The following is a 13,003-nucleotide window of genomic DNA, read 5'->3' as shown; positions in this document are numbered from 1 at the left end:
TATAATTGGTGGAGTACTGTGGATACCAATATCCAGGCCCATGTTGCCCAGGGTTAATTAAGAACATAATTTGTAGATCAATCATGTGCCATTGTATTACACCCTCTTAACTTATTCTACAGATCTCTTGGCCAAAATTAATTTAATCTGTTTGTAATATTCATTAAAAAAAATAGAATGTAAAAATTATATAGTGTATAGAGAGATCTTGAGATCTGACCGCGGACCCCCTTCAGTACCTCAGGGTCCGTGGACCCCACTTTGAGAACCCCTGGGGAGTATAGACGGGTTGGATGTTTAGCAACAAAACTTAACACATAAGCAAAAATGGGGCAAAACAGACAGGGCTAGCTTAGATTGTTGACATGTAAACTATATTTTGTCTCAAAATGTTTATTGAAAACATAAATACATTTGCACAAGGAGCACTTGTCTCTCAAATACATCATTAGTTGTTGGTTAGCTAGCGAATTTGAGCCATATTAGCATAGACATTAGTCAAAACACCTCAACACAGTATCAACAAGGTACAACGAGCTGAAACTAGCCACCTACGATTCCCCACATGGTTGTTAGCTATTTGAATCATACCACCACATGGCCTTCTGCCTCATCGATGCGTCCACAGTCTCATGGTGTTGTCAGCCAACCTGTCTTTAGGTTATTCAAACTTCTCCATCAGGTTTGGTTTCCCCCACTCCGTTATATTCATTTTATATTTTTGTCATTTAGCAGACGCTCTTATCCAGAACGACTTACAGGAGAAATTAGGGTTAAGTGCCTTGCTCAAGGGCATGTTGACAGATTTCTCACCTGGTCAGCTCTGGGATTCGAACCAGCGACCTTTCGGTTACTGGCCCAAAGCTCTTAACCGCTGGGATACCTGCCGCCCTTTCAAAGATTTTCTTGATTATTTTAGTTCTTCCTCGATAGACCTTCTCCAGCTGTTCCTGGGTCTTCCCGCTTTCCCCTGGAGCCTCCAGGTTACAGATAATAAATATTACATAAGTGTGCTTTGTGTTGTTGATGTAGAGAAATGAGCTTGCCGAGCCTTCTGAGAGTAAACAACCCAACCAGTACTAACACCCCCACAAACACTCAGATCGCAGTTTAACCAATAGTATTTAATGGGTTATGCAATTCTCTGCTAAGGCCCAATCTCCTCCCAACAGTACAATGAGTAAACCAGTCCCTTGCATTTTATTGGCAAAAAATTCATTAAAACAGACCTAAATAAATATGTGTTTTTATGAAGGGGGAATTACTAAAACGAGAAGAGCAAAAAAAAAAAAAGAATTTWAAAAACTGGGTTCTCTCTCTTAAAAACCACCAACTGCTTTTTTTCCCTTAAAATTGGGAAAATGTAAAAGTAACAATTCTTAAAAAAGGGACCATTCATTAGTTTTCCACTTCATATATCATGTAACACAACTAGAACCAATATAAAAACTGCAGCGGAACAGTGCCACCATCTGGAAGTCTTAAGCTTTGGTCACAGGATTTAAAACAGACAGGGGGGGTTATGCCTCCCTTCAAATACTACCTGGACCCAGGAGAGTGGCTTAAATTAATGAATGCCATAGGTCTTGTTCAGGTCCAGTCTAAAGGCAGGCTAGACTGGTACTGTCAGTCAGGGGAGGGGGTTGGATGACAACCAAAGCATTTATCAAAAGGAGAACCCAGAGCATCTGGGACGACTCCGAGGCATGGTGGGTGGGTGGGTGTGTGTATAAGATGGAAAACAGAGTCTTCCAACAGTCCCTTCCATTTCTCAAAGCTAATGCAGCCCTGTTCCATTCTTTTCATCTTAACATTTCTCATCAGCTCAGTGCCATGCCCCCCTCCTCACTGTGGGGGGACCCTAGGGCTTTGACCCCCAGAACAACACCACCCCTCAGGGGAGGGAGAGACAGGGAAGCTGGGTGGGTGGACATGGGGGACGGAGGGCTCCAAGTTGCAGTTGGAACACTGATTACCCCACCCCTCCACCTCACCCATGATTCCTCACGCTCCCCCTGCCTGCACCCCAGAGGTTTCCCTGGGGTGCTGAGCCCATGGCGGGACATAAGCAGGATGGTAAGTGGTGAGGGGGCTAAATCAGGCAGCCACCCCCACCTCCACCTTCCACTCAGGTCAGTCAGTTCGTAGTGAGATAGATAGTGAGGGCTCAGTTTGAGGCGCTGCTGTTGGAGGAGCTGGAGGTGGAGGGTATAGCCGTGCCAGAGGCCCCGGACGTGGCCACAGACTTGCGGATGTGAGGCATGAGGAAGGGGTCACTGGCTAGCTGGTGCACATCGATACGGTCCTCCTTCCGGTAGACCAGACAGCGCCTTATAAAGGCCTGGAGAGAGATAAGGAGGGGACATTTAGAGACGTTGTGACAGGAGAATAATTTGTGCACAGAGCAGAAAGGGATGAATGTGTAAAGTAACAGACCAATGAAAGAGGGATGGAGAAACAACACCAGGTGAGGAAGAATTTAAGGAACGGACTAACAAATGACAGAAAGGTGAAGGAAGGACAGACAGAGAAAAAAAACAAGCAGCACCTTAGCTTCTGGGGTGACCACTGGTTTGGGGGGAAACTGAACCTCTGTTGCCTTCAGTATGGTGTTCTCCTGCAGGATGTCCTGTTGAGACTGGTTATGGCCAAAGGGCTGGAGGGGAAGACAAAGAAAGAGAAAAAAGGCTAAAGTTAGCAGCACAAAACATCCTCATCTCTTAAATGGAATATAAAGAGTATGAATAGAATTCTGAGAGGAGTTAGTAGTGTGTGCGTGCTTGCATTACCTTGCGTCCGTACAGAGCCTGGTAGAAGATGACTCCCACTGACCACACGTCCACCTTGTTGGAGATTTTAGGAGGCTCTTTACCCACCACAAAGCATTCTGGGGGAAGGTACCTGCAAGGGAAGATCATTGCTTAGAGCAACACTCTTTCCACAATAACAATCATCCAAACAAGATAGTCATTCTATTGTTCTGGTTTGTGCGGCGCCTCACCAGTAGGTCCCTGCACCCTGCGAGGTCAGCTCCATCCCGTCCACTGAGTTGTAGCTGTCGTCGTCCATGATCTTGGACAGGCCGAAGTCGGTGATCTTGATCTCCCCACAGGCTGTGCCATTCACCAGGAGGATGTTGCCTGAGGAAACGACAAGTCAGAGGTCAAGACAAAAGGTCACAATGAACATGAAGGACATTTCTCTGTAATATACTGTCAAGGATGGTTTATAAATTGGTCTAACGACATGTCTGTAGACAATTCGAATGGGACAAGTTTCACTGGTCAAAACAACATTTAATTTACACTCTGGTAGAATGTCTATAGACAGTCACTGAGACTTTTCGGTTTCCTTGTCGCAGACAGATAAGTGTGTCGTCATGGTTACCTGATTGCGACAGCAACGAGACAAGTAAAACAATTATCCGGTAGAATACCCTGCATTTATTACGTCACACACACAACTGTAAGCTATTTTCTGTAATTAGCTTGCCATTACCTTAAATTCTTGTTGGGAGTTTATTTTCCTGTAATAATTAATACAAATGTACTAAAAAGGTAGCCTAGTGGTTAGAGCGTTGGTCCAGTAACCCAAACGGATGAGATTTATTGGTGTTAAAATAAACCAGTTATGCTATTTGGACCACTAGGCTGCTGTCATGCATATCATAACAACAACGACAAGTTGTCGGACGACGATAGAACGTTCATGACGTCACTGCGACAACAGTCTACAGACTGTCGATGTCAATAGACCAACTGTAAACCAGCCTTAAGAGTCAAAAGATAACTGAGTGAAAGGTGTCTCGTTTTAGTCTGCCGTCATCGTTTCAACTTGCTTTACACGTAGAGTATCAGTCAAAAGTTGACACACATATTGCTCTTCCTAAGGCTTCCACTAGATGTCAACAGTCTTTAGAACCTTGTTTGATGCTTCTACTGTGAAGAATGAGGGAAGGAGAGCTCTTTGAGTCAGGTGTCTGGCATGAGTTGATCACGCGCGCTCCCGTGAGAGCGACCTGCGTTCCATCGCATTTCTGAAGACCCCCATTGCAGGGTTTTTCTTTATTTGACCATTTTCTACATTGTAGAATAATAGTGAAGACATCAAAACTATGAAATACACATATGGAATCATGTAGTAACCTAAAAAAAAGTGTTAAACAAATTCTTCAAAGTAGTCACCCTTCGCCTTGATGACAGCTTTGCACACTCTTGGCATTCTCTCAACCAGCTTCATGAGGCAGTCACCAGGAATGCATTTCAATTAACAGGTGTGCCTTGTTAAAAGTTAGTTTGTGGAATTTCTTTCCTTCTTAATGCGTTTGAGCCAATCAGTTGTGTTGTGACAAGGTAGGGGTGGTATACAGAAGATAGCCCTATTTGGTAAAAGACCAAGTCCATATTATGGCAAGAACAGCTCAAATAAGCAAAGAGAAATGACAGTCCATCATTACTTTAAGACATGAAGGTCAGTAAATACGGAACATTTCAAAAACTTTGAACGTTTCTTCAAGCGCAGTTGCAAACACCATCAAGTGTTATGATAAAACTCTCTCATGAGGACCGCCACAGGAAAGGAAGACCCAGAGTTACCTCTGCTGCAGAGGATACGTTTATTAGTTTACCAGCCTCAGAAATTGCAGTCCAAATAAAGTAACAGACACATCTCAACATCAACTGTTCAGAGGAGACTGTGTGAATCAGGCCTTCATGGTCAAACTACTGCAAAGAAACCACTACTAAAGGACACCAATAAGAAGAAGAGACTTGCTTGGGCCAATAAACACAAGCAATGGACATTAGACCAGTGAAAATCTGTCCTTTTGGTCCGATGAGTCCAAATGAGATTTTTGGTTCCAACTGCTGTCTCTTTGTGAGACACGCAGAGCAGGTGAATGGATGATCTCCGCATGTGTGGTTCCCACCGTGAAGCATGGAGGTGGTGGTGTGATGATGCTTTGCTGGTGACTGACTGATTTATTTAGAATTCAAGGCACACCTAACCAGCATGGCTACCACAGCATTCTACAGTGATACGCCATCACATCTGGTTTGCGCTAAGTGGAACTATCATTTGTTTTTCAACAGGACAATGACCCAAAACACATCCAGGCTGTGTAAGGGCTATTTGACCAAGGAGAGTGATGGAGTGCTGCATCAGATAACCTGGCCTCCACAATCACCCAACCTCAACCCAATTGAGATGGTTTGGGATGAGTTGGACCGCAGAGTGAAGGAAAAGCAGCCAACAAGTACTCAGCATATGTGGGAACTCCTCCAGACTGTTGGAAAAGCATTCCAGCTGAAGCTGGTTGAGAGAATTCTAAGAGTGTGCAAAGCTGTAATCAAGGCAAAGGGTGGATACTTTGAAGAATCTCAAATATATCTGGATTTGTTTAACACTTTTTTGATTACTACATGATTCCATATGTGTTATTGCATTGTTTTGATGTCGTCACTATTATTCTACAATGTAGAAAATAGTACAAATAAAGAAAAACCCTGGAATGAGTAGGTGTCCAAACCTTTAACTGGTACTGTAAGTGATCGCATCAGTGTGGACCTGATACTAATATTGCAGTGTAACTGCTGCCATGCTAGTGTCTGTGTGATCTGCTGTGTGCACCCACCAGGTTTGAGGTCGTAGTGGATGATGGGTGGGCGGATCTCGTTGAGGTACTTGAGGGCGTTGACCATCTGCATGATGATGGAGCGGCCCTCCTTCTCCGACATCAGCTTGTGCTGCTTCAGGTAGAAGTCCAGGTCGTTCCCCTCACAGTACTCTAGAACCGTACAGAACCTGGAACACAACGAGACGGAGGAACCCACGGTGAGGTAGTGTTTTAATCTCGAACCGTACAGATCCTAGGACATAACGAGAAAGAGAGAGAGCGAGCGAGAGGATGTGGTACTGTTCAACTCCAGAACCGCACAGAACAACGAGAGTGGAATCAGCTGTGTGGTACTGTTTTAGTTTAGAAACAGTACAGAGCCTGTTCCACCACGAGAGACAAAGGAACCAACTGTGAGGTACTGTTTCAAAACAGTAGGATAGAGAGTTGAAAGAGAAAAATAACACCGGAACTAGAAACCCCCAAAATTCTCACGTTCTATTCCAAAGATGTGTTGGATATGTTCTGCTGCTCTTTGGGGGGGGGACTTACGAGTCTGTGTCGAGTGAAAAGTAGTCGTAGAGTTTGACTATCCGTGGGTGGTCCAGCTCCTTATGGATTCTATACTCTCGACATGCGTGTCTGAAAAAGAGACCACGTTAAACTCCAATGTTAAAACCAAAGTGCTTCTGTTACCCATATCACTCTGAGGAAAAAAATGATTTGTCCTTGATAAGAAAAAGGGAACTCACTTGTGGTAGTTCTCTTTCTTCTCGTCCCTCCAGTTCTTGTTCAACTGGTGGATTTTGACTGCGACGTATCTCTGCTCCGTTAGGTCAAAGGCCTTCAAAACGTGAGAGACATGACATCAATTACAAATAAATGATTCTATCACATCCATTATTCTTTATCATATCTGAGAGAAACCTGGCAMCAACATGAAACCGTATGAAAACTTGGCACCGACTTTAAAAAAAATGGATTCAGGTGAACATCAAAAGTTCATCATTATGAGAAAACCTTGGGGACTATGTAGTCGCTGTACTTAGTTCAATGGGTATACAACTATGCATTTGACCATGATGACAAAAAGGTCAGTTCCAATGACTGTTAATGAACGGGCAGAGTGCGCTCACCTTGTAAACTTCACTGAAGCCACCTCGGCCTAGTAAGTAGAGCAGCAGGTACCGGTCATTTAGCGTGGGGTGGTCTTTGAACCTGTTGCGGAAATCAGACATATTTCGATTAAAAGTCAAAACAGAGAGAACACAAATAAGAGAACACTGGTAGAGAGCACATACGTGGAGTTATCCTCGTTGTGGATCCTCTTGAGCTCGCGGATGTGCAGGTTCCGTACTCGCTCCAACCTCTCCAGCTCAGCCTGGATCTCTGCCTCCTCCTGCAACACCCAGCAAGCTTATTAGCAACTTTTACAGGAACCAACAGATAAACAGTACACAAAGTACATACACAAAACATAGAAACATTGCATGTAAAACAGCACACTACCTTCTTGAGATGGCCCAGTCTTAGTTTGAAAATCTCCTCTTGTTCGTGATACTCGGCCTGTGATAACCTGGAAGAAGAAGAAACTCACCATCATAAACAGAACCAAACGTGGGGAAATGTATGCATTATAAACAGAGAGTGGAAGAGGCGGGGTAACGTACGCTTCGCTCTCGGCTCCGTTGGCCTTGCTCTTGCGTTTGTTCTGCTCCAGGCTAAGGGGCGGGGTCTGGGCCATTGAGGGTGGTTTCCTCTTGGCCAGGGCCTTCCTCTGTCTCTCTATGTCCTCTCGCTGGGAGTTGATCCTCTCCTGTTGCCTAGAGACGAGACACAGACAGGAGATGGGGAGGGTCAGTGCTGATGTGAGAGAGAAAGAGATTAAAAACAACAGAGGAAGGTAGAGAGGAGGAGTATGAAGGAGGAGAKGATGARATGCAGAGTGAGAGAGGCTTTTGAGTGACCCTTACTTGATAAGGTTCTGAAAGGCATATCCGTCGGTCCACTGTTCTGTGAATGAGGCACCATGTCGGACGGTGGTGAAGTGACCCAGACGAAGACGGTCCTGCATGCTCTTGTCGCGACACGCCATCTTCTCCTGCTTTGACTGGGGGGAGGGAACACACACACACACACACAGTTATACTTGGGGAAAGCTAGTCCTTGGTCAAGAAAATAGACATGGGTAAGTTATTCTAGACCCCCAAGCCTGTTGTAGGGACAGAGGGAGAACTCACTTTCTCAATCAGCAGCTTCTTGCTCATGGTCACACATTTGTTCAAGCGTTCTTTGTACCGCTCAAGCATCCTCTGCTGCTCATCCAACTGCCTTCGAAGGTCACAGTTCGCCTGAAACAGAACGGGTCAAAATCCCATTAATTAATAGTCCTTTTAATGAAACAAAGCTGTTTTATAATGTCAGATGGTAGTTTTTGAGGAGATCTGTTCCCATGTCTGGAGCATAATGCTGTCTCATGACGAGGCCAACAACATGTTATTCCATTAGAAGGCAGAATGGGAAAACAAGGACACGTTGATGGCAGAGGTGTTCCCACCCGCAGTAAGTCATCGATCCTCCCYTCCTTCTTCTCCAGGTCAGAGTTCTTGTTGTTCTCCATAGCAGTTAGCTTCTCTACCGTCAGGTCAGACTGCAGGAGGAGAACCAGAGGACGAGAAAGAGCGATGAAGTCAAACATTCACCAGAGACGTGTCATATTATACAGGAAGTTATTACAGACATCACCAGTGCTCTGTGTGTGTGTGTGTGTGTGTGTGTGTGTGTGTGTACAGATGGTGTAAGGTAACAGCTACCTGTGTGGCTTTGTGGTTCATGTAGAGGGAGACAGGCTTTAGGGAACAGGATGAGTGCTCTGTGTTGGCTGAACCCATAGAGGACGGGCTGCCCTGCTGCATCTGGGATACAAAGACATCCACACATACCACTAACATCATGTCATGGACCACAGTAACATTCTGCTTTGCATTCAGGTCAGTTTGAAGGACACGATGGGTTCGTTAGGAATGGGGGGGGGGGAAAGGGCACGGTGAAAAGGGAGGCGGAAAAAGAAAGGAGAAGTGAGGGAGCACGCTCACTGTGCCTGGGGGGTTGGAGAGGGAGTGATGTTGTGGGGAGGAGCGGACAACTGGAGGGAGACTCCTGGCAGGACTGGTACCAGGACCGCTACCACCCACAAACTGACAGATTTAATGGAAAAGTCACAAGAAGGGCGAAGAAATTCAAAGCTATGGATGAGTCTTGCCAAAAAGTGCACCTTGCACACTCACCTCAAAATAATCACTAATTTTCTGTCCTCTTGCTCCTCCTTTCCCTGGAGAAGAGAAAAAAAGGCTGAAAATCTGTGGGCCGTTGATATATTCTGACAACAAAATGGCCGCCGGCAAGGCACGACTGAGGTGAAAGAGAGATCACGGAGGAAGGGAGACAGACATCTCACCTTGACTGCCGTCGTACGGCTCTGCTTTCCTCTTCCTCGTTCTCTGGTCGTTGGGCTTTTTCTCTGGGGTCTGGAAAACGAGTAGGAGAAACACATTGTACTTTAAGACAGTGGAAGATGTATAAAATATCATATAAGAGTGAAAAGATTAATGGCGCCACTGCTGTGGGACACTGACCTCCAGCTCTTTGTCACTGAGAGAGCCCACGCTGCACAGGCTCTGATTGGACGACTCATTGTGGCCTGAACCCTGTTCAAAACAAACAAACAAACCCACACAATTACACGTCAGACAAAGAGTGGAAGGATATGCCAAGGGCTAGGAGGGACTAAACTTAATTCACAGTTAAACCAGGGGTGTGGTAGGGAAGGATGGGGATTATGCTTTCTGCTTTCATTTGACTGACTGTTTCTCCCCATGGCTACTCTCTGGTGAACAGATAAGGTGAGGGATTGTTTGTGAGAGAAAGAGAGAGCAGAAGAGAGTCGGAGAGGAATAGGGTTGAGCTAATATCATCACCATTCGTCTCCACACTGTGTACCTACCCTATCAATTCTAAATGTCTGTTGCCTAGGTGATGCCTGTCACTCAAATGACTCACTTTTGAATTCACCAGACTCTGCCATATCAGAGAAATATACTTAGTCATTCTGGACACATAATGCTGCTCCCTCTAACTAAATTGAACCTGAAATTGCTGAACATCAGACATAACTAATGCAGGTGGGAGTAGGTCTCTCAATCTTTTTCTCCCTCACACTCTCGCCTTTCATTATTTCATCTTCATTCTCTCCAGCCTTGTTCAAATAATTATAAAATCCTACTACTCAGGGTATTGGAAGGCTTTCAGTGTTTCCCTTGTATTCACTTAGCAGTGGCGCTGCTAAATGAAATACATTTTAAGGATGGACAGAATGTAGAAAATATAAATTGACCTATATATTGTTATATAATCTTTGAGAACTAGAAATCCCCCAAATAAAAACTAGCTAGACAGTCAGGGAGAATCAAAAATTCCAAAAACGATTTATTTAATACTATTTTTGGAATGGCTGGATTACTGACGTGGCATGCAGGGTACATGCCAAGGGGCCTCGATTGGGGTCCCCATAGGTTATGTTCTAATGTTTAACCATAAGAACACAGAAATGCTTAGAATTGCAGGAAATTTGCTTTCACACTGCAAAATTCTCTCAGCTCCATGGAAAAATGTATAGAATTGCAGGAAATTAGCTGAAAAACAGCACATTTCTCTCTGCCGCCAATACTGGACCGATTTAAGCCGCGCCCACAACGCTTATAAGGCAGCTCAGGATGACTGATAGGGAGCAGAGCTACAGGGCTGTTCAAGGTCGAGAGACACAGGTTGAGCTGCCCCCACCACATCCTGGGGCTTTCAGACCTATAACACCAGGGCAGGCTAAACGTCTCATCTCTCTCTAGGCTAATACTTCCTTTCTCTCTATCCCAGTCTTTCCACACACTGCAACTCTATCAGACGGACCCTGGTCAGACGGGGTGGCCGTGGTGTGATGCTTTAGCGGGAGCCGCCATTTTCTCTGCGACAGCACCGTGCTCTGGGTTCAGTTCTGCCTATGGCTGGCATAGAGCCCAGTCCTGGCTCTGATTCACTCTCTGCGCTCCGGATCACTTTCCACAAAGGCAGCTCTCTAAGATGGAGTTTACCTCAGCACCACCAGGCAGGACCTCTAATCAAAAGCCAGAGCGCTACTGCCATAACATCTGGTCAGGGTTTCTACGCGTATGAGGGTGACCGGCATTCATGCCCTTCCCTGCCCCACTTCCCCCTCCTGCCTGCTCCCTTCTTGGCAGCCCTCTGCACATGCATATGCAGCCACCACATCATGAGCCAGTAGGCGAGGATACCATATCACACCAGCCAACAAACACAGACACACAGCTCTACATTCTCAAGAGAGAGAGAGAGAGAGAGAGAGGCGGAGGGGGCCAGCCGGTCCCTGGCCAAGCTCAACCAGAAATAGAGAATCAAACAAAGAAAGGGAGAAACAAAGAGAAGGGGTGAGAGAGACAAAGAAAGATAGATATGGTCCTAAAGTAGATGTGCAACACTGAGATCCCGCGGTCAGTCCTACATTAGTAGAAAAGGTGGAGTGGCAAAGGAGCAGGACCCTATATAGGCCTCTCTCATCTCCAATGATATAGTGTAGTAACACAGACCTTAGCCACGCCGACCCCAGTGAAGCGAGCCTCCAGCAGCTCCTGGCGTCGCGGGTCCAGGCTGTGCAGTTCTTCCATCATGGCTGCAGKGACAATGAGCAAGAAACACACAATTTGATATCAGATCTGTTTACTTTCCATAGCACAGACGAACATCACACAGAGTAAGAATACAAGAGGTTGGAAATCCTCTGACAACAGCTTGAGGATTTAGTGACACAACCAGTTCAGGGTTGCCTATAGATGAATGTGTTGACGCATGCAACTATAAATTCGCAGAAACTGACTCATGGATAACCTTAGACACACCTGTTTTTGTTAAAAAAAATCTAAAGTCACCACCACTGATTCCAACACAGAACTTGATCAACAACAACAAATCAAGCAAAGACTAAACAGGCAAGAGCTGTACATACTCTAGTGCTGACATGGGACATTTCAGCAAATATGGTTTGAAAACTGTGATTACAGTATTGTGATAAGATTAGTGAATCTGATTGAGTCATTTTGCCACATAGCTAACTAGCTAGGCGACGAAGCAGACCGTTTTGGCAAGAAGGGTCAGGCCAGCGACCAACCAACTTGTTAATAGTATATCAAATCAACTAGCTAGCTAACTAACTAGCTGATCAAAGAATACAGGCAGCTTGCCATCATCCACTTGCAGGGGACAAACTATTAACAATGAGAGTAACATGATAGACATTGTCATGACTCATGATCATGTGTTCATTACATTAGTTGACGTGTGTCAATATTTCAGCCCCCCCCAAGCTAAATGTTTGTTAACTAGCTAGTTAACTACAGTAGCTAGCTAATGTCCGACGTTAGCCACCTGGTGCAGCTAACTAGTAACTTGGTCACTTCGTTGGCAAATATTTTCTGATAGGTAACTAAAAAACAAAATGTTATGTTAACAAAATATACCTACTTGCAAAATGGTAAATTTAAGGAGGGGGATACATAACTAGTTAGCTAACTAACGTTACTAGGTTAAGGGTGATGGATAGCGACATGTCAAATGTCCGATTAACATGTAACGTTAACGTTAGCTAGTTAGCTACATGAAAACTGCTGTTTTTCAGGAATATTATGACCCAACCCTAAGTTTTATGTTAGAAATAAAACATTAATACAACTCGACCAAGGTTACCTGTTGTAATTATATTTTCCACGGGTCCAATCTTTTTATGTCCACRATTCTTGTCTCCCTACCTCGACACTGCCAAACGAGGCCTCATCCAAATCCTCGTTCTTCGGTGTTGATTTGTTACCCGTTAGGAGACGAGCGACTACTTGGCCCCCCAATAACGACGGATAGTTCCCTTCKMSGCCTAGAAGTCMTGGGGTATCCCGAACCCGCCTTTCCGCACTCCCTACACGGGTATCCCCAGGTTCACATTCCTTTCATCAAGGGCCGTACCATGCCTCTTTCGGGGTATTTTATCCCGAACAATGACCATCAGTTGCCCGTTTCATCGCGAATATGATCCAACAATGTGGCTATTTTGTGTTATAATTTTGTCCTCCGATCTGATATGTTCGGTCTAATTCTGTACTCAATCAGAACAAAGTTGGTGTTCGGCTTCACCTTCCTCGCCCTAGCAAACAATTTGTTACGGAAGTTGTGTTGTTCCGATCATTTCAGTTGAATCTGGATCGGTTCGGTTTCTCATTTTTGGGGGGAATGTAAACAATAATCGGTAAATCTCCCTTTATTCTCGTGAGATTG

At 45.0% G+C, this 13,003-nt stretch overlaps 1 protein-coding gene across 3 annotated transcripts; it reads right to left on the bottom strand.

Annotated features, from left to right (window-relative positions):
* Positions 1–1,719: 1,719 nt before the first annotated feature.
* LOC112068258 (serine/threonine-protein kinase tousled-like 2) lies at positions 1,720–12,574 on the bottom strand. Of its 3 annotated transcripts, none has more exons than XM_024135355.2 (21): positions 12,487–12,574; positions 11,272–11,354; positions 9,250–9,321; positions 9,072–9,141; positions 8,902–8,945; positions 8,710–8,811; positions 8,428–8,529; positions 8,172–8,264; positions 7,855–7,965; positions 7,588–7,724; positions 7,285–7,437; positions 7,124–7,190; positions 6,916–7,013; positions 6,751–6,832; positions 6,367–6,458; positions 6,167–6,256; positions 5,633–5,802; positions 3,002–3,140; positions 2,790–2,901; positions 2,549–2,656; positions 1,720–2,341 (listed from the first exon to the last, which is right to left on the bottom strand). In XM_024135355.2, exons 2-21 carry the CDS (start codon positions 11,350–11,352, stop codon positions 2,168–2,170), a joined length of 2,097 nt encoding a protein of 698 aa, XP_023991123.1. In that variant the 5' UTR covers positions 11,353–11,354; positions 12,487–12,574; the 3' UTR covers positions 1,720–2,167. The 3 variants fall into 3 exon arrangements, with proteins under 3 accessions (XP_023991123.1, XP_023991122.1, XP_023991124.1); XM_024135354.2 differs by having other exon boundaries at positions 12,425–12,515; XM_024135356.2 differs by lacking the exon at positions 8,710–8,811 and having other exon boundaries at positions 12,425–12,515.
* Between the last annotated feature and the right edge of the window lie 429 nt (positions 12,575–13,003).

Source organism: Salvelinus sp. IW2-2015, unplaced genomic scaffold, assembly GCF_002910315.2.
Source record: "Salvelinus sp. IW2-2015 unplaced genomic scaffold, ASM291031v2 Un_scaffold351, whole genome shotgun sequence".
NCBI lineage: Eukaryota > Metazoa > Chordata > Actinopteri > Salmoniformes > Salmonidae > Salvelinus > Salvelinus sp. IW2-2015.
The sequence above is the reverse complement of the archived record's forward strand: the minus strand, read 5'-3'. Positions and strand labels throughout refer to the sequence as shown.